Source organism: Schistocerca gregaria, chromosome 1 (genome assembly GCF_023897955.1).
Source record: "Schistocerca gregaria isolate iqSchGreg1 chromosome 1, iqSchGreg1.2, whole genome shotgun sequence".
NCBI classification, from domain to species: domain Eukaryota; kingdom Metazoa; phylum Arthropoda; class Insecta; order Orthoptera; family Acrididae; genus Schistocerca; species Schistocerca gregaria.
The window spans coordinates 71,353,881-71,373,002 of NC_064920.1; the positions used below are offsets into that span (position 1 = coordinate 71,353,881).

The 19,122-nt window shown below is 37.8% G+C and overlaps 1 protein-coding gene across 1 annotated transcript in view; it reads left to right on the top strand.

The window, feature by feature from the left end:
• The window catches only part of LOC126331179 (uncharacterized), a 371,504-nt gene that overhangs the window by 202,463 nt on the left and 149,919 nt on the right, over positions 1–19,122 (top strand). Inside the window, exons 8-10 of the mRNA XM_049996454.1 lie at positions 11,341–11,475; positions 11,559–11,738; positions 11,820–11,896. Coding sequence (XP_049852411.1) covers positions 11,341–11,475; positions 11,559–11,738; positions 11,820–11,896 — 392 coding nt within the window. The remainder of the gene's footprint in view (positions 1–11,340; positions 11,476–11,558; positions 11,739–11,819; positions 11,897–19,122) is intronic.

The window sequence follows — 19,122 nt, forward strand, 5'->3', positions numbered from 1 at the left end:
CTCACGGACGTCTTGTAGAAACCTCTTCAAAGAACTGGGTATACTAACTACTGCCTCTCAGTATATTTACTCCTTAAGGAAAGTTGTCCTAAATAATATATCTCTTTTTCCAACAAACAGCTCAGTTCATACATACAATACCAGGAACAAAAATGATCTGCACAAGGACTTAAAAGCACTTACTTTAGTTCAAAAAGGGGTCCACTACTCAGGAACACTCATCTTCAATAATTTGCCAGCAAACATAAAAAATTTAGTTACAAATAAAGATCAGTTTAAAAGGAGCCTGAAAGACTTACTAGTGACCAACTCCTTCTACTCCATTGACGAATTTTTAAATAGAAACAAATGATGTGTTGTATATATTCATACTGTTATTTCAGCTTAAAAAGGGGGGGGGGGGGGAGGTGACATGTTCCACATCCATGTGGATCTCCTCAACACGGATCTATGGAACGAAAAACTAATCTAATCTCAAACCAAGAACACAGTCAACTTATTGACGTATGATCATACCGATCAATGTGTAGATTATGATAGCATTTTAAACTTTTATATTCAGTCAATAAGGTAACTAAAATACTCAAAATCAAATTTTGTTGCTCCTGGAAGCAGTTAGATAGGAAATCTGCAACTAGTACTGGGTTCTGGGATAGTTGCTTAGTAATATAGATAGATTGTAGGTGGACAGGTATTCTGTATGGATTTTTGTAGACTAGGGGGTTATTGTGTCATGAATTTGTGCCGAGTTCATGTTTTGCTGGTAATGGTCCACTAAGATTGAACAAATCTGTGAATTATATGAGCAAAGTTTCTACAGCTGACTTACCATTTCCTTTCATATGCTTCACCTTGTCATGTAATGCAGACATATTGACGATTTCCTTGGTGGAAAGGTCTCCTCTTGACTTATCCAAAGTGTCTTCATCTAGGACATCCAAATTGGTAATCAATAACTGTTTTGACAATCTACTTTTTCAGAGGCCAAATTATTTACACCTACCAGAATTATGTAATGCCTTGTATTTCCTGCATGCATGCAATGTTTCTAAGCAAAGACTGGTACAAAATACCCAATTCATTATTGTTTTCTGATGACTGTTACACAACACATTCTTCAGTAGGTCAGTATGCACATTCACCCAGAGTAATTTCCCTGTACCTCTTGGTACTTTTCATGTGAACTGAGCTTTAATGAATGTGTATGCAGTTTGTTCAGACCCATGTTGTGACAATGTATCACTTGCAGCTGTCTATCCCAGATGGAACAACATCCCACTGATTTTGAGCCTCCATGTCCAATAAAATCCTGTGTTCTGTTCCATTTACCATGCCCATCAAGCAGCACTCCATCTCTGCGTACACTTTTGCAGCATTTTGTTTTGCTTGGAACACTGTACAGTGAGTGAGGAATTCCTGTTGGGATTTATCGAACACTTATTATGATGCCATTGACTTTGCTTTCTGTTTGGCGGTCCCACACTTGATGTCTCCCCATCCTGCATTCATAAACATTACGGTTGACTGCATTGTTCCTGAATATAGCTTGTATGTCTGCACCCAAAGCAGCTTACCTCTGAGGAAAAAACACTCCACTTATCTTGCATCCATGTTGCTGTGTCCATGTCCTCTGCATAAGTCAGACAATGGAAAATCCAAGATGGAATGTAACAATATTATGAGAAGGAAAATTGCTAATTGCTCCTTACCATAAAGCAGAGATGCTGAGTCACAGATAGGCACAACGAAAAGACTGTCACATATAAAGCTCTGAACACGGAAGGGGTTTGGTTGGTGAGGACAATGACTAGTCATTGACTCTGCTCACTTGCAGCATGGCGTCAGTTTTCTGTGAGCTGTGTGTGTGTGTGTGTGTGTGTGTGTGTGTGTGTGTGTGTGTGTGTGTTAGTTTTCTTAGATAGGATCAGAAAAATTAAAGCACAAATCTATGAGCTGACACAAAATGAAGGAGCTGATAAAATTATTCCTCAAGAGGCAGAACACAAGGCACTAGATGTATTTTTAGGGGACTTTCAACCAATATGTCAAGGAGAGTACAGAGCTTAAGGAGATGGACACAGCAACACTTATGCAGAGGAGACACTGAGTCGCAGATATTTGTGATCTGCCAAATTACAGTACAGTGAAGTCTCATTTAACAAGCACCTCCCATAATACGTATTTCGCATAATGAGCGAAACAGACTGTAAAAAAGTGACTCACTTAACAAGCGATGTTTCACATCATGAGGAATGACAATTTAGTCTGAAGCCACCAGCCGTTCGTGCATGGTGGAAGAAACCTCCAAAGACGTTCATCAATATTAACAACTTTAATTGTCGGCAGCGGTATATGAATAATGTCTTTAGTACATACTGTAGTCTGGGTTTATCACTCTTTCTGCTACCATCTTAGTGCAGCTAGTGATCACAATTTTTGTAAATTTGTATTCACACAGTTTTCTCTCTCTCTCTCTCTCTCTCTTTTCTTTTTTTTTTTGTGCGCAAATTTTAATAATCTTCATAGAAATGTCCCAGAAGATAAAGCAGCAAGAAGATGACCATAAAAGACAGAAAATGACCTTGGAAGTGAAACTGAATCATTGGAAAACATGACTGTGGTGTGATTGTTGCTGATTTAGTATGCACATACAATCTGTCTACATCAACTGTTTGTGCTATCCTTAAGAAGAAGAACAAGATTAAGGAGATAGATGCTTCAAAAGAAGTGACAAGAATATCTGAACAATGGTTTCCTATTCTGGACAATGTCAAAAGGTTGTTCCTTCTATCGATAAATGAAAAGCAATTGCAAGGTGACACTATTAACGAGAATATCATTTGAGAGAAGGTGAGAATGATTTTTGGCGACCTCAATAAGAAGGTGCCAGGATCATCAGCAGCTGAAGAAGTGTTTAAGTGAAGCCATGGATGGTTCAAGAAGTGTAATACAACTGGCATCCACAGTGTTGTGAGGCACAGTTTAGCAGTCAGCTTTGACACAAAGGCACCAGAGAACCTCATCAGCTACTAAAAATGCTCATAGATTCTGAGGTTTATGTGCCGCAACCTGCAACAGGCTTTCAATTGTGATGAGACTGATCTATATTGGAAAAAGATACCGAAGAGTACCTTTATAACAGCGGAGGAGAAAGCATTGCCCAGTCACAAGCCAATGGAAAACCATCTCATATTGCAATTCTGTGCCAGTGCAAGCTGCGACTTGAAAATTAAACCACTGCTTGTTTACCATTCAGAGACTCCATGAGCTTCCAAGAAGTGGAAAGTCTAGAAGAGCAGGTTAAATGTGATGTGGAGGTCTAACAACATGGACTGGGTGACATGTGATCTTTTTTGTGATTAGATCAATGAATTATTGGTCCTTCGGTGAAAAAAATTTGCTTGAGATGAATCGGCCACTCCATGTCTTATTTGTTATGGGCAATGGTCCTGCCCATTCTCCAGGCCTACAAGACCACCTTGAAGAATTTAAATTCATTGAGATCCAATTTCTGCCTCCCAACACTACTCTCTTACTCCAGCCTATGAACCAGCAGATTATTTCTAACTTTAAAAAGCTCTACACTAAAGCACTCTCAGGCATCGCTTTGTGTTGATTGAAACTACTAACCTCACTCTCAGAGAGTTTAGCATATATCACTTCAACATCGTTACATGCATCAAGATAATCGGAAATGTGTGGGGAGGGATTACCAAGAGAACTCTCACTTCTGCTCGGAAGAAGCTTTGGCTGGAGTTCATTGTCAAATGTGACTCTGAGGCACTTGAGTCACTGCCTGTGTAGCCTGTAGTCAAAGAGAATGTGTCTTTGGCTAAGAGCATGGGACGAGAAGTGGATAACAATGATATTGATGAGCTTCTGGAAGATTACAGCCAATAAATGATCACCAGAGAGCTAATGGAGTGGCAGTGTGTTTAATAGCAAGAAATTGTGGAGAGGAGTTGTTCAGATGAGGAGGAGGTGGTGGTAAGAGCAAAGCAGCAATCTTCAGGTGCAATAAGAGAAATGCTGAAAGCATGGGAATCAGGTGCATTGAACATTGAAAATCATCACCCCAAAAAAGCAGTAGCTATGCACGCAACAAATTTATTTGATGGTAATGCTGTGTCACGTTTTTGCCAAGTGTTGAAGCTTCAGGAGAAACAAATGACTGTAGATACATTCCTAGTAAAAAAAGAAATAGTTATGTATCGTGAATAATAAAGTACATAAGCAGTATGCATAATTTCCTTTCAGTAAATGGCATGAATAAGATAAAACTTTTGGTACTTTTTCTGCATTGAACGCATTATCGTATTTTACATTAATTTATATGGGCTTAATTGTTTCACTTAATGAGTGTTTTGCACTAAAAGTAAGATTCTGGGATGAATTATGCTTGCTATGTGGGGTTTCACTGTACTGGCATCCCACTGGCTGCAAGTAACATTCTGTACAATCTCCTTTAAACTGTGAAATGTCCACAGGTTCCTCTATTTAATTAACTCTGCATTCATATGTTTATGCACATCCTGTCTATTTACAATAGGCTTCAACTCAAGAAACCAAAAAAGGCCACAAAAATGAAAGCTCACTCTCCAGCAACCATTCTGCTTGTCTACATATTGCAGCTGGAGATGTGGTCCTGGATGCCTGCTGCAGATGTCAGTGACCATTCTGACACAATTTGTAGTAAATGCATAATGCATTTAACTCATCATATAAATGTAAACACATGGGCAAATATACACTGTTATGCAATTCAACAACTAATAAACATTATAGAAATGATATGTGTGTGGACACCCTTAGTTATGCAAGGTTCTTTTTAGATAAATTGGTTTTATTTGTGACAGATGAGTGTGTGTATTTTTAAGAAACTTCTGTGGAATGTGCTACACACTATTCAGTATAATGTCAACATGGCATGTAAGATACAGTCATCTTGGAACAATGACATATAACAACAAGTTCAAAACATGACATTCTTCACTGTTGAAACTGGTCGTCTGGAATAAATAGTGTTGAATGCTGTCTTGGCTATTAAAAGCCTCTTCAAAGCCAATGCAGACTGCTCCTTCCAGTCTCCAAATATAAGAAATTTCAGTGTTTTGTTTAAGGTTCTCTATGGAAAAAATAAGTAAAGAAGATTATAATTTGAAAGCATGTTTTGTAATGACAGAGATGTTTTGTAATGTATTACATTTATTGCCAAATCAATGTGGTGGATTTACTGCATCTAATGTGGGTTACTATTAGTTATACATTACAGTTATACATTTTCAACAGAAAATGCTATATATGCTTTCACTGATCAAATATTAAATGCTCTGAATAACCGGACATCACCCATTGGTATTTTTTGTGATCTCTCAAAGGCCTTTGACTGTGTAAATCATGGAATTCTTTTAGATAAGCTAAATCATTATGGTTTGAGGGGGGCAGTGCACAAATGGTTTAATTCATACTTAACTGGAAGAATGCAGAAAGTTGAAATAAGTGGTTCATGTAATGTTAATACAACAGCTGATTCCTCAAACTGGGGGGCTATCAAGCACGGGGTCCCACAGGGTTCGGTCTTAGGTCCTTTACTGCTCTTAATATACATTAATGACTTACCATTCCATATTGATGAAGATGCAAAGTTAGTTCTTTTTGCTGATGATACAAGTATAGTAATAACATCCAAAAACCAAGAACTAAGTGATGTAATTGTAAATGATGTTTTTCACAAAATTATTAAGTGGTTCTCAGCAAACGGACACTCTTTAAATTTGGTAAAACACAGTATATACAGTTCCGTACAGTAAATGGCACAACTCCAGTAATAAATATAGACTTTGAACAGAAGTCTGTAGCTAAGGTAGAATTTTCAAAATTTTTAGGTGTGTCCATTTATGAGAGGTTAAACTGGAAGCAACACATTGATGGTCTGCTGAAACGTCTGAGTTCGGCTATGTATGCTGTTAGGGTTATTGCAAATTTTGGTGATAAGAATCTCAGTAAATTAGCTTACTATGCCTACTTTCATTCACTGCTTTCGTATGGTATCATATTCTGGGGTAATTCATCGTTGAGTAGAAAAGTATTCATTGCTCAAAAACGTGTAATCAGAATAATTGCTGGAGACCACCCACGGTCATCTTGCAGACATCTATTTAAGGATCTAGGGATCCTCACAGTAACCTGACAGTATATATATTCACTTATGAAATTTGTTGTTAATAATCCAGCCCAGTTCAAAAGTAATAGCAGTGTGCATAGCTATAACACCAGGAGAAAGGATGATCTTCACTATGCAGGGTTAAATCTGACTTTGGCACAGAAGGGGGTAAATTATGCTGCCACAAAAGTCTTTGGTCACCTACCAAACAGCATCAAAAGCCTGACAGATAGTTAACGAACATCTAAAAATAAATTAAAAGAATTTCTAGATGACAACTCCTTCTACTCATTGGCTGAATTTTTAGATACAAATTAAGGGAGGGAAAAAAACTAACTTAAGCATTAGTGTCATGCAATATTTTGTGTAATGTAATATCTTGTACAGACATCTTTCAGAAACCTGACACATTCCACATCAATACGAAGTGTCGTATTCATGATCTATGGAACAAGTATTAATCTAATCTAATCTAATCAGCCGCTTGACAGTGTGCTTCGCATGTTCATTTTCAACACTCCACCGCCAAAGCTGTAATTATTGTGTTAAACTAGAAAAGTGCCCTAAAATACATATCAAAAATAAACATTTAGCACCAGGGTGTAGTTTGTATATACAGGGTGTTCAATAAAAGTGTCTAATACTTTGAGAAATGGTACTATTCATCAAAACAAGAAAAACAAGCCCAATAAACATAGGTCCAGGAAAGCATACTTTCTGAGATAAGTCCAGTAAACATGGGTCTGGAAATGCATACTTCCTGCGATAAACATCTGTGTACAGGAAGTGTTCCGTGTGTTGTCCATTCATGACAGTGCACCCCTCTGCCCTCCGACATAAGGAATGATGCATCTTTTGAAATATACCCAGTTGTGGCTGTACCTGCTGGTGTGCATTGAAGACGTGACCCTCTAGTGTTCACACATTATTGATTGGCTTAATGTAGACCAATTACTTCAAGTGTCCTCATAACCAAAAGTCTAGAGTATTGAGTTATGGGGAATGTGCAGACTAAGGTGTGGGGCATCCCGACCATTCCAGTGGCCCTAAAAAGTCTGCGTCACATGTCCACGCACATTGTGACAAAAGTGTGTTGTTGTGCCATCAAGTGTGAACCACTTGCTGCAATGGTACAGCCTCCAGCAAGGTATGCAATACATAAATGAGAAAGTCCAAATAATGTGCCGTAGTTAACCTTTGCCGTGACACGTATGGCCCTATTAATCTATCGTCAACTACGCCTCCCTGTACATTGATTGAGAATTGGTGTTGATGCCCTCTTTCTTGAACAAGTGGTGGAAGAGAGAAAATGTGAATGTACTACACCACTTTTATGTAAAAACAGCACAATAACAGCAAACACATAAGTGAAATTGTATTTGGAAGAAAACAAAACACCGTGATACGTACCCAGGGTTGACAGTCTGTACAATAAGGCACACAAACGTGACGAAAACTAACATAGCCTTCAACACAACTCAAACTACACAACTGTCTGCCGACTGTGTAATGGTGGGTAGGGAACTGTGAGTAACATATCACAATACACCGCTGACACATTTGATGGAACACTAATACAATGACTGCAAATATCCACAACCAAACATCGTGCAGCCCTTCCTTTAGACATGTGCTTATCTCAGAAAGTTTTATTTCTACACCCATATTTATTGGACTTATTTTTCTTGTTTCGATGAGTACTACCACTTCTCAAAGCATTTGACACTTTTTTTAATACTCTGTATTTAGCCATACTTAAAACACATTAAGAACTTGCACAAATCTGAGATGTTGGTATTTCAGGTTACAACAGCTTTCTCCCATGCAAATGTTCCTCTACCTTTCTTTCCATACATCTGTATTGTTGTGATATGTTTTCTTGGGAAGTCTGCCTATTTCCAGGATGAGATGCAATTTATGGAATACTTACTGCTATGACCAAGCAGGTATTTCATCTCATTAAATCACTGCTACTCCTGTTCGCTGCTGAAGACATCCATTTTTCCTCAGTATTGTTCTCCACATGCACAAAAAAATAAAAGAATTTGCAATATCAGAATATTTATAGTGCAAGGGGCATTCAATAAATAATGCCCCACAATTTTTTCTCAGAACATATTTATCCTTAAGAGTTGGAATTTGGTGACTATATGAGTAAAACTTTATTTTACACATGCCATTTATCTATATAACCCACATCACATTATGTGGCCTTATGCCAGTGTTGCATAAGAGCATGTTTTCCCTGTTGGTAATTTCTTCTTTTGTGGTGTCACTCAGATAACTGCCTTTTATTTCCCACTCAAAGTGATGCACCCAGTTTTCGCCAACTACAGCGATCTGTGACAGAAGGGTCTCTCTAATTGGACTCAAACTACCCCAACAGCTCATATGAAATGGCTTTTCTTAACATGTACATTTCTTGGTTATGATATTTTTATTTTTTTCCCCTTTCTTGTTTCCCCCTTGGTTACCATGGGCCACCCAACATTTGCTCAACAACTAAGGAGTTCATTGCAAAAATGTTCTTTCTTCTCTTTTTTTTGTTTGGGATTTCAGTGCATGTTACCATGGACTCACCATTTACATTAACCAAAATTTGGCAAAATCAGCCCATATCCTAAGTTTCTGCAGCTCAAAAAATGGGCTATTCTATGAAACCAATCCTTGTCAAGAAGTCTTGTCTTTTAACAAAGGCTATTTTTGTGTTACAATTGAAAACATCATAACCTGAATGTTTATTATTGGGGGCCTAGTGCTTGCATTTATTAAGGTTCAGTGTCTATAAGAATTCTGAAGATAATGCTCAGAAAAGTGGTCTATAGTCAGCTGAATTCAGAAGAAAGAAGAAGTAGTAATTCTACTGACATGTAAGTGTAAAAATACCAAGATTCTTGAAGAGACTCTTGCAGGAGGTCTCATGTTAAGAGTGCAATGATGCTGGTTTGTGCTCGAAAACATTTATGTTAACTAGCTGTGAAAATCTACACAATTACATCAGTACTCAGTATGTGAGCTTTACTTCTTTGTGGCTTGTCATAAGGTGTGAGTGGAGTGTGTGAAAAATGTGACATGGGAGACCCATTACTATAGGCTACTCCAGCTCAAGCACCTGCCTGCGAGAAGCCGGGTGCCCGTGGGCACTGGTGGGCAGGGACTGGGGGCAAACAGCTGGCATGCTGTCAGAGAGCTGGGCTGTATCCTATACTATGCAAATGCTTTGGCTGAGATCCTGCTGTCATGGAAGACCTATTGGCTTGCACATGGGCAAAACACATGCAATAGGGGCACCTGATTAATAGCCTATACTAACTGTGCCTGTCCTTTGATTAGCTGAGGGCGTGCTCATGACCCACGAGACAGTATTGTCATAGCATGCATTGATGGATAAGTGTGCCTGTCTGTGAATGCGTAAGTGAGACCTTCAGTATTTCAGTGAAGGGACTGTGCACAACTGAAGATGTGGTGCAAATGGGTAACAAAACTTAGGGACGAAATTCCTTGGTGGTAACTGTATATTAGGTGTCAAAATTGGAATGTTATTGCGTGGTTTTATATGAACAGAAAGTTTTTTATTAGAGTGTTTAAGAGATGAAAGTCTACTTGTAGGAAGTTGGTTCTCTATGTAGAAACAAATCAGAGAGAAACTGTTAAGATTCTTCAGGAAAGAGGACAGAAGTGTTAGCCTTATATCCAGAAATTAAAGATGTTGTATGCTTATTGAATGGTCAGCAGTAGCTGTTATATATCTTTTTCTTCTGTCTTACGCATACTGCAATTTGAGACAGTGTGAGACCAGATACATTTTGCTTTTATTGATAAACCATTATCAGAGTTGTTTGTGTAAATACAGCAGACATAATATGTTCGTACATATTGATACTTATACAGATAAAAAACAATTTTTCCTTATAAATGCTGCATACAAATGTAGCATTTGTGTAAAAGATTATTGACTTCAAAACATGTAAAAAGTAATAATAAATACTGCAAATGAATTGTACCATACATTTCGAGGGAAAATTGTATTTAGTCTACAAAATGCTGTATGTGCCAAACCACCACTGATGAAGCTTTGTTCATCAAAATAAAATACATTTGACATGACACACTCTTAAATTACAGTACACACAGAAAAAATTGTAGTTAATAAAAATATTTTGGATGAATCTGATTTAAATGAGGAATTTCTTTGGGTGTCACATGCATTGGAAGAGCCCGTTTGAGTGTCTGTGATGTAACTGCAGTTTTGTTTGTATATTTGACTTTTGAATGAGAGGTGAGTGTGTTAGCATACAGTTCATGATATTGATGGGGAAAGAGATGGGATGTTGGAAAAGTAGTACTTGATGGTGGTAAGGCCATGAGCATTGGTAATCATTTTTTGTTCTTTTTCTCAAGTGCCACTTTATCCAACCACTTGCTAGTAGATTGTTAATAGTTGTACTAAAGAATTTGTATTTTGTCAAGCTGTTCATAGTTAATACTGAATTGTTTCTGTATCTCTTGATCTGGGGTTTGGAACCATTTATCTTCCACAGTAGGATTTCAAATAATAGTTTGAGACAAAAACTGCTGTATGCAGTGAGATTACCATTGTTTTCTAGACTGATTTTTGACTGAAACCTTTGCATTGTGGATAACAGATTTTAAAGATAAAAAAGGAAAAAGGTGAATTTTAGGATAACTTGTCATTGAGGAAGAAAGTGTTTGTTCCACAAAAGTGTGGCCTTTATGTAAAAAGAATGATTTTTCACTGGTCATATAAAAATTTTACAAGAATTCATTCTTGTAAATCAAATTGTATAGGCCATATTTCACCTGCACATGGATTTCTTACCTTCTCTTACCATTATTTGCTTTCTCTCCCAATCTAATCTGTATTCTAGTCTGTTGCAGTGTGATACTGATTTAATTATCATAAATATTACCACATTCATTCTGTTGTCAAACCTTTGTAGGCTCTTCACCTACTTATGCAAGTTACGTTTCATTTCTGTAAATTTAGTGGTAGTTTGCCAGCAGTTGTATGGTGCTTCAATAGTTTATGATCAGTGATAGTAAATCTTTGATATCGTCCTCTACTGTAGATATATTTTGTACTGAGTTATGTAACTTTTTGTGTTATATTGGATCTTGTATGTCAGGCTAGTTAAATTCCACTATTTATTTTGCAGCCAGAGCAACTACAAGAAATTCCACTAAAAAGAAAACGGAGGATAAATAACTTGCTAGAGGATGAAGAGGTGGAAATATCTAAGCACCTTTTGAGGATACAAATTGGAAAAGATGATAGTGAACTACGAGCTACGGTGAAGTATTGTTATTGATGTTGTAAGATTAATATAACATATTGATGTAACTTGACTAAGAAGTGCCTTTAAATTTATTACAGGATATAGAGAAAGAAATTAAATCTTACATTAGCCAAAAAAATACTAAATTTTTAATTGAAAATCCTTGTTGCCTGGATCTCCCAGAGATCTGTCAGATTATAATTACAAAAACATTTCAAATGGGTGGTGGACAGCTCCATGAACAGCAGCGAAAGTCTAATTTGGAAGAAAGTGTTGAGGTAGGTATACAATCTACGAGCATCATACATGCATGATCTGACATCTATGGTCTCTTAAATTCAGTCTATATTGTTATACAGATTCAGCGAGGGCAACGAACACCTACACCTCCTCAGTCACCTCTGCAGTCACTCAGAGGAGAAGGTTCTTCTTTGTTGTAAGTATAGGAATTTTTATGTAATTGATGTAAATTCAGAAATTTTTGCAAGTTACTTTCTTGGGGTACAAGGAAGAGGAAGAAAGTGAGAAGTATATGAAAAAGGAAAAAGTCAATCATAATCCATGTGCATCACTGCAGAGACAATTAGAGAGGGAAATCCAACATCATTAGCAGCAGTTAATGTACAATATCTTGAGAAATTGACAAATTTGTATTGAAAAGGAGCCATTTGATAAATCAGGCTAACAGTATTGATAAAAAAAGGGGGGGATGAATGCTTGGAATTTTGTTTTTGATGTTGAGATCATTGGAAGAGGCAATTCCAGAATTAGCATGGAGCAGGAAGCCATAAAAAACCTATAATCCAGTTCCCAAATGATGGCAGTTCACGCAGGTCAAGGCACAAATGGGGTTGCAGTGTTGACAGTTCCAAGCAACAGTTCTGGTATGTGCATACACGTACTTTGTGCTTGGAGAAAATCATGTATCATGTAGATTGTGGGTCTTGCCTGCATGTGTAGAATTTATTGCTAACCACCACCATCAGCAATGACAGCACACAACAAATGGAATAAAAATTAAATAAATAGCTTGCTACCATCACGTTTAATGCTCACATCCACAGCAGATCACTCGATACACTATTGAACACTCACTGGATTTCAGAGAATGCATGACATAGGCACACAGAACCAGCCTAAATTCGACTGCCATGGTTCGTGACTCCAACTAAAGATCAGAGTTTCTAGAATTAAATTTGCACACTATCCTCAAGATTGAGCATCTAGTGTCCCCTCCTTACTCATTGCAAAGAAAGTGAGGAATATGGAAAGAGAGATTGGATTAAGAAAAAACTGAGAGATGGATGAAGTTACTGTTCATTAAATTTAGGAGGCTTGTGATGAAGAACATGTTTGACCACAAAATACTGTGTCCCACCAGTATGTACTCCTTACTGAATCCCTTTCTTGCTATAGATGGTGCAATAGTGACTCATTAACGAATCTTTCCTCTGATAATTTCTTCTTGCGCGCACTATTATTTGATATTGAATGTATCAGGCCAGCTTCTGAGCCAAAGTTTTGATTTTCCCTGGTCTTGCCCTCTCAATACTGCCTTAGCACTTGACACAGTGAGTACCAAATAAAAACGACTTAACAGTGTGTGGGTATAACAGATTCAGAATTTACTCAGGGTGCCTGTACTTGCTTCATGAATTAACTGTTGTTTTATTTGTCACCTTACTGAGTCATACTGTTTAACTCTCTCTAATGGCATGACCACTATGAAGCTTTGTGAAAACGGTGAAAGTAGTCATACAGTGTGTATGGAAACCACTTACTACCAAGTTTTAGGTGGGTTCTGGTTCCTTAGTTCAACACTTGAGCCATCTTAATGCATCTTACTAGCACAAACACTTACTGAACTTCACAAACGAGAACTTGTTTAACTTTTCAAGAACGTATTTGTGTTGTTTTGAAACATCCTGCCGCATTGAAACCGCATGCTAGATGGAATTTGAACCGAGATCTGTGACTTTAGTGGACAATACGCTACTGACCGAGTATTCTGTGACTGACACTGATGTTGACAGCTACAGTTCTGCCAGTACCTCTCTTCTACATTTCAGACTTTTCAGATTTTTTCCTGTTTACCACCTTAAACTCCTGAGAAGAAAAATATTGCAGTGACAAAACTTAGCCACAATCTAAGGATTGTTTCCAGAAACTATTTATTTCTCTTTTCAATGGAGTGTGTGCAGTTATGAAACTTCATGACAGATAAAAGCCATGTTCCATCCTGAAACTCAGTTGCTAATGTCCCTATTGACTAAGGTATCTAGAAACGTCCCATGGCTTGGCACTTTCTATGCGTCATTACCTATTTGTACTTTCCAGACACCTTAGGAACCCTTCTGGACACCTTGGTGCACTAGCACTCTTGGGGAAGGAATCGTGATTCACTACTGATCATCTTTATGAGATGGGCTACATCTTAGGTGTGTAATGATAGTATAGGCAGTTCAGGTAGTACAATTACAATCTTAAAAACTGAAGTCAGATCCTGTAATGGACTGTCTGACAGCCAATTATACAGTTTTATTGTAAAAGTTCTTCACTTGCACTTGGTGGCCAAACTTCCCCGGATGGGGCACACAACAATGTCACACAATCATTTCATTTCATTTCATTTCAGTAATATTGAGCACAGAAAGCTAAAGTATTATCGTTTTGATGGCATACCCCATTTATTAATAGCCTGTGTCTTTATGTGTTATAATTTGCTATAGTTACGATATCATGCAGATAAATTTCTTCCCTGTCAACTCATTGTTCTCCACAGAGTATTAGATTCACAGTTGTTAGTACTCTGAGCTTGATAAAAAAGAGGACAATGGTGTTCTGTAGAGCCTGCCTTAATTGGTCTGTGCGCAGCAGTGCACAATACCAATATGTTCCAAAAAACCGAGTGCGATAATGCTATTTTTCAAGGGGTCATATCTCAGGTTCTGTTGGTCACAGACATAAGGAGGTCAAGTGTTTTGCATAGCCCTTGGCCTAGTGACCAGTACATCCTGCAGCCAACGCCAGTTGAACAAATCAGTTGGTTCTTTTCCATTAGGTGTGGTTTAGCATGTACCTTAGGTGGCCTATAAAGCACTATTTGTTGATAGGTGGTTGCTGAGAAAACTCCGAAAAACCACGATTTTTGGGCACGAAAAATACCAATTGTGGGTATGTAATTTCTATAATTTCTTTTTGTGGAAAATTGTCAAAATTTTTACTATATGTTCTTAAGGTGGTATTCTTGGTAAACTTTAAAACTTTTTTCATGTTACAGGGATCCAGAGGTTCAAAATTACCACACCTATGCAAAAATATCTAGGCATTCATTTAGAAACACCATTTTTCCATTTTTGAAAATCTTTATCCATTATCAGAATTTGCCCAAAAGATTATGATTTTGAGATGCCAAAAGTACCAGTTGCTGGGATGGCCATTTCTATGATTTGTATTCATGGAAAATTGTCAAAATTTTTGCTGTATTTTTTTTAAGAAGATGTTCACAGGGAGCCTTAAAACTTATTTTGATATCATTATCTATTACTGAAATCTAGAGTTCAAAGTTGCTGCACGTATTCATGTAAAATTTACACCAAGTACCCAGTCTGAGACGTAAATGTAATTTTAACTGACACAGTGAACACACGGCAAGGTTTCTAGGGTCATTACAACGATTCTAAAGTCACCACACTATTTTTTTAGTCACCGGTTTTCACCAAAAAATTTTATGACTTGATGTCTCTGTACAATGGGCACTTCATGCATATACAGACATGCCCAAAGTGGTATTGCAGTGCCGGCCAGGGTGGCTGTGCGGTTCTAGGTGCTACAGTCTGGAATTGCGTGACCCCTACGGTCCCAGGTTCAAATCCAGCCTCAGGCATGGCTGTGTGTGATGTCCTTAGGTTAGTTAGGTTTAAGTGGTTCTAAGTTCTAGGGGACTGATGACCTCAGAAGTTAAGTCCCATAGTGCTCAGAGCCATTTGAACCATGTTGGTATTGCAGTGTCAAAAACCAGGCTGAAACATGACTGAAATGAACTTAAAATAACTGCCAGAAATTATGTGTTGTTGAACCTTGATTTTCCGACCTTAGATTAACTGACTCCTGGGATTACCCGACCATTTTTCTGTCCTCCGCACCAAACAGCGTGCCAGCATTATTGATCAATTGTACTCATGTTACAACAGGGGTCCATCTAAGTGACACTCCTCATGTGTGCTCAGTTGAAACTGCTGCACCACTGAACTGTTCCTTTACTGTACTCTTTAAACTGATGTTTTATTTGTGTGCTTTTTTAAGTTATTCAACCTTGAGAGGAGCATAAGAAAACCACTCTACAATTATCGTAGAAGAAGGTTTGTTCTGGTGTAAACCAAGAGCAAGATCTTCCAGAAACTAATGAGTAAGACACAGTAGATTTAGTCACAGCTTTTCAAACTCTCCAGAATGCTGTCAGGCCTGCTGATCTTGCAGAAGGTGACATTACAGCTGTTACCAATCAAGAACGTGAAGATAATCAGGTCATGATTTTGTTTTGCAACACTATTGTGTTGAGCAAGAGGGTTCAGATGGTAAAGAAATCGAATAGAAGATCAACCATTCTACAGTAAAGGATACATTCCAGACTACCCTCAAATATACGGTGCGGCCAGATTAAAACCGAATACCCTCCACAGTGGGACCGTGGAACATTTCTGCTCAGTAGTAATAACCACACATGCTAATACATTTAGGCCACTGGGAGAGGCGATGATCAATTCCTGGTTTGTGGAAGGCAGTCGGTCGCTGACAGATCCACAACTACACCCACTCTGCCACTTTCTCGTCTGACTGAAACCAATGTCCACACGTCTTTCTTCAGGTCACCATAGATGTGAAAGTCAAATGATGAAAGAGCTGGGCTGTATGGAGAATGTGGCGTTGTTCCCCAACCAAATCACTGACGTGTAGCCTTTGTCTGATTACCATTGTGGGGGCAGGCATTATGATGCAACAGAATGTTTCGTTGGCTTATGGAGTTCCTCGAGCGTGGAACCACAATCAGTGGGTAGTGTTATGGAGACAGTTTGTAGAAACTGTGATGCATCATAAAGTTGAAACTCACACGAATGCTGTCAGACAGAATCATTCTGATGCGTGATAGACAACAGAAAGACATCCGTTGGCATCGGTTTCAGTCCAAGGAGGACGTGCAAGAGTGGGTGCACTTGTGGATCCCTCACCAGCCAACTGCATTCTGTGACACAGGAATTAATCATCTCCTTCCCCAGAGAGATGAATGTCTTAACACTAGTGGTGATTACTTTTGAATAGAACCATTCCATGGCACCATTGTGGTAGGTGTTTGGTTTTCATTTGACTGTCCCTCATATTTGGAATAGGACCCAACTGCTGCAGCTATGGACATACTGTGGGCAAAGAGGTGGTGTGATGCAGGTACTTTTTTGGCATCTCCCTCTGCTCAGGTTCTTGATGAAAAGAACTTTTATGTGTATGGTTCAGTAGGACCATGTTTTATTTAATTTGTGCTTTTATCTGAATACCAGTTTTTTTTATTTGCATGATCATTTGGGAAGCTATTTTTTGAACAGTGAACAAAAATACATTGGATCTCTCATATTTTTAAGAAAATGCTATCAAAAGTATGTTAAATGGTTTGTTACTTATGATTATAGTAGTAGGATCAACAGGTCATGGTCTGAAAAATACTTACCCATAAAGCTAATAATACGAGAGAAAATATATTTCGAAGAAATGTCTTATAAACAAAATGTTATGCTCTACAGTCTGAAAACTGGTTTGTTGCCCGCCCACCTCCATCATTAATGTACCCTGTGCAAGCCTCTTCATCTCTGAATAACTATAGCAGTCGACACCTATTTGAATGTTCTTATGGTAATCAAGCCTTAACTTGTTCCAGCTACATTTTTACTCCCTGTGCCAATATTGCAATTCCTTGACGTCTGAGGATGCATCCTGTTAGCTGATTCCCACTTTAAGCCAAGTTGTGACATAAATTTCTATACACCCCAATAACATTCAGTAACTCTTCATTAGTTATTCCATCTACCCATTCAACATTCAGCATTATTCTGTAGCACTACATTTCAAAAGCTTCTTTTCTCTTTTTTGTCCAAGTTTGTTATCATAAATATTTCAATTCTGTACTGGGATACACCCTAGTTACCTCCAGGGATATTCATTGTTAACACATTTCATATTTTCAGAAATGCTTCTATAGTTATTGCCAGTTTGGATTTTATATCCACTGCACTTTGGTCTTCATGTTAATATTCTGCTCAAATAGCAAAACTAATCAACTACAATTAATATTTCATTTTGTTATCAACTTCCCTCAGCACCATATGATTTTATGTGTACATTGCATTACTCTAGTTTCACTTTTTTTTAATTTGTCTTCTAATATCCCTTCAGGACACTATACATTCCATTAAATGATTTTCCAGATACTTTGCTTCTTTGACAGAATTACAATGTCATCAGCAAACGTAAAAGTTTCTACTTTTGGTCCCTCAACTTTAATTCTCTTACCAAATTTCATCTTGGTTTCCTGTATTGTGTTATAGATTTTGCAGCTAATAAATTGTCTTTCACTTTTAATTCACAAATATTGAAAATTGTAAGTCAGTGGTGGCGTGAACTTACATCGATTTTGCTTGCTTTATGCCATTGAGATTTACGGAATTTGATTATATGTTTCTTCTTCCGCCGTAACTACTTTTCATTTTTGACCGTGAATACAATAATGATTTTTATTGGACTTTCTCTTCAGCTGCAGGCAGCTACAGTGACATGACATTAGCATAGTGCATGAAAGAAAAGAAAACTTTCGTAGTTTTGCACTAAAAAGAACTCTTACACTTCATACTTTCATAAAATTATTATTCAGGTAACACAATGTCTACTACACACTTCTCACAAGAATATGTCTCCTCCCCACGAGAACTAAAGACAAGGGTTCTGTAAAATCATTTGTCCTTTGCCTTCCGGTGTACCAAAATACATCTTTTCTGACACTTACAGTGTTTGTGCCAGTGATTATCTTTGGTTTTAAATTTTTGTCGTAGCTTGTTAGGGCTTTTCCTTATGTACCTGTACAATTGCCCCCACACTATGTGGCGACAGGCAATGGAGGTACACAGTGTTTTGTACACACTTGTACAGCTTAAATTTTGCCAAAAAGGGTACAATGACCTATATTTGTCGGTGTATTTTTCTTTGTATATTGGGTTGCAGGTGTCAGCTTGTTTCGCTTACAAATTATTTTACAAGGAAATACATAACTTACATACGTAATAATAATTCATTAAGTATTTACATGTGAGTGCTGCGATAGCGGCTACTTGCCGTTTTGGCAACATTGTCAGCCTCTGTGCACATGTGCACAAAATATATTTGTTGGCTGTGCAACAGCCGTTAATGCTCCAAGTATTATTATGTACGGTCGTTCACACTTCTACTCACACTTTTAGTGTCATTTTCACACTTAGTGCCAAACTATCCATCAAATATTTTTCTGTGGTGTGGTTTTCCATTCTGAGTGTGGTGCATGTACATTTACTCTTCAAGAACCGATGCTGTGGCAGATAGCTCACCTTTGATACGGTCCGGGATGAAATCTTCTCTATTGTATCG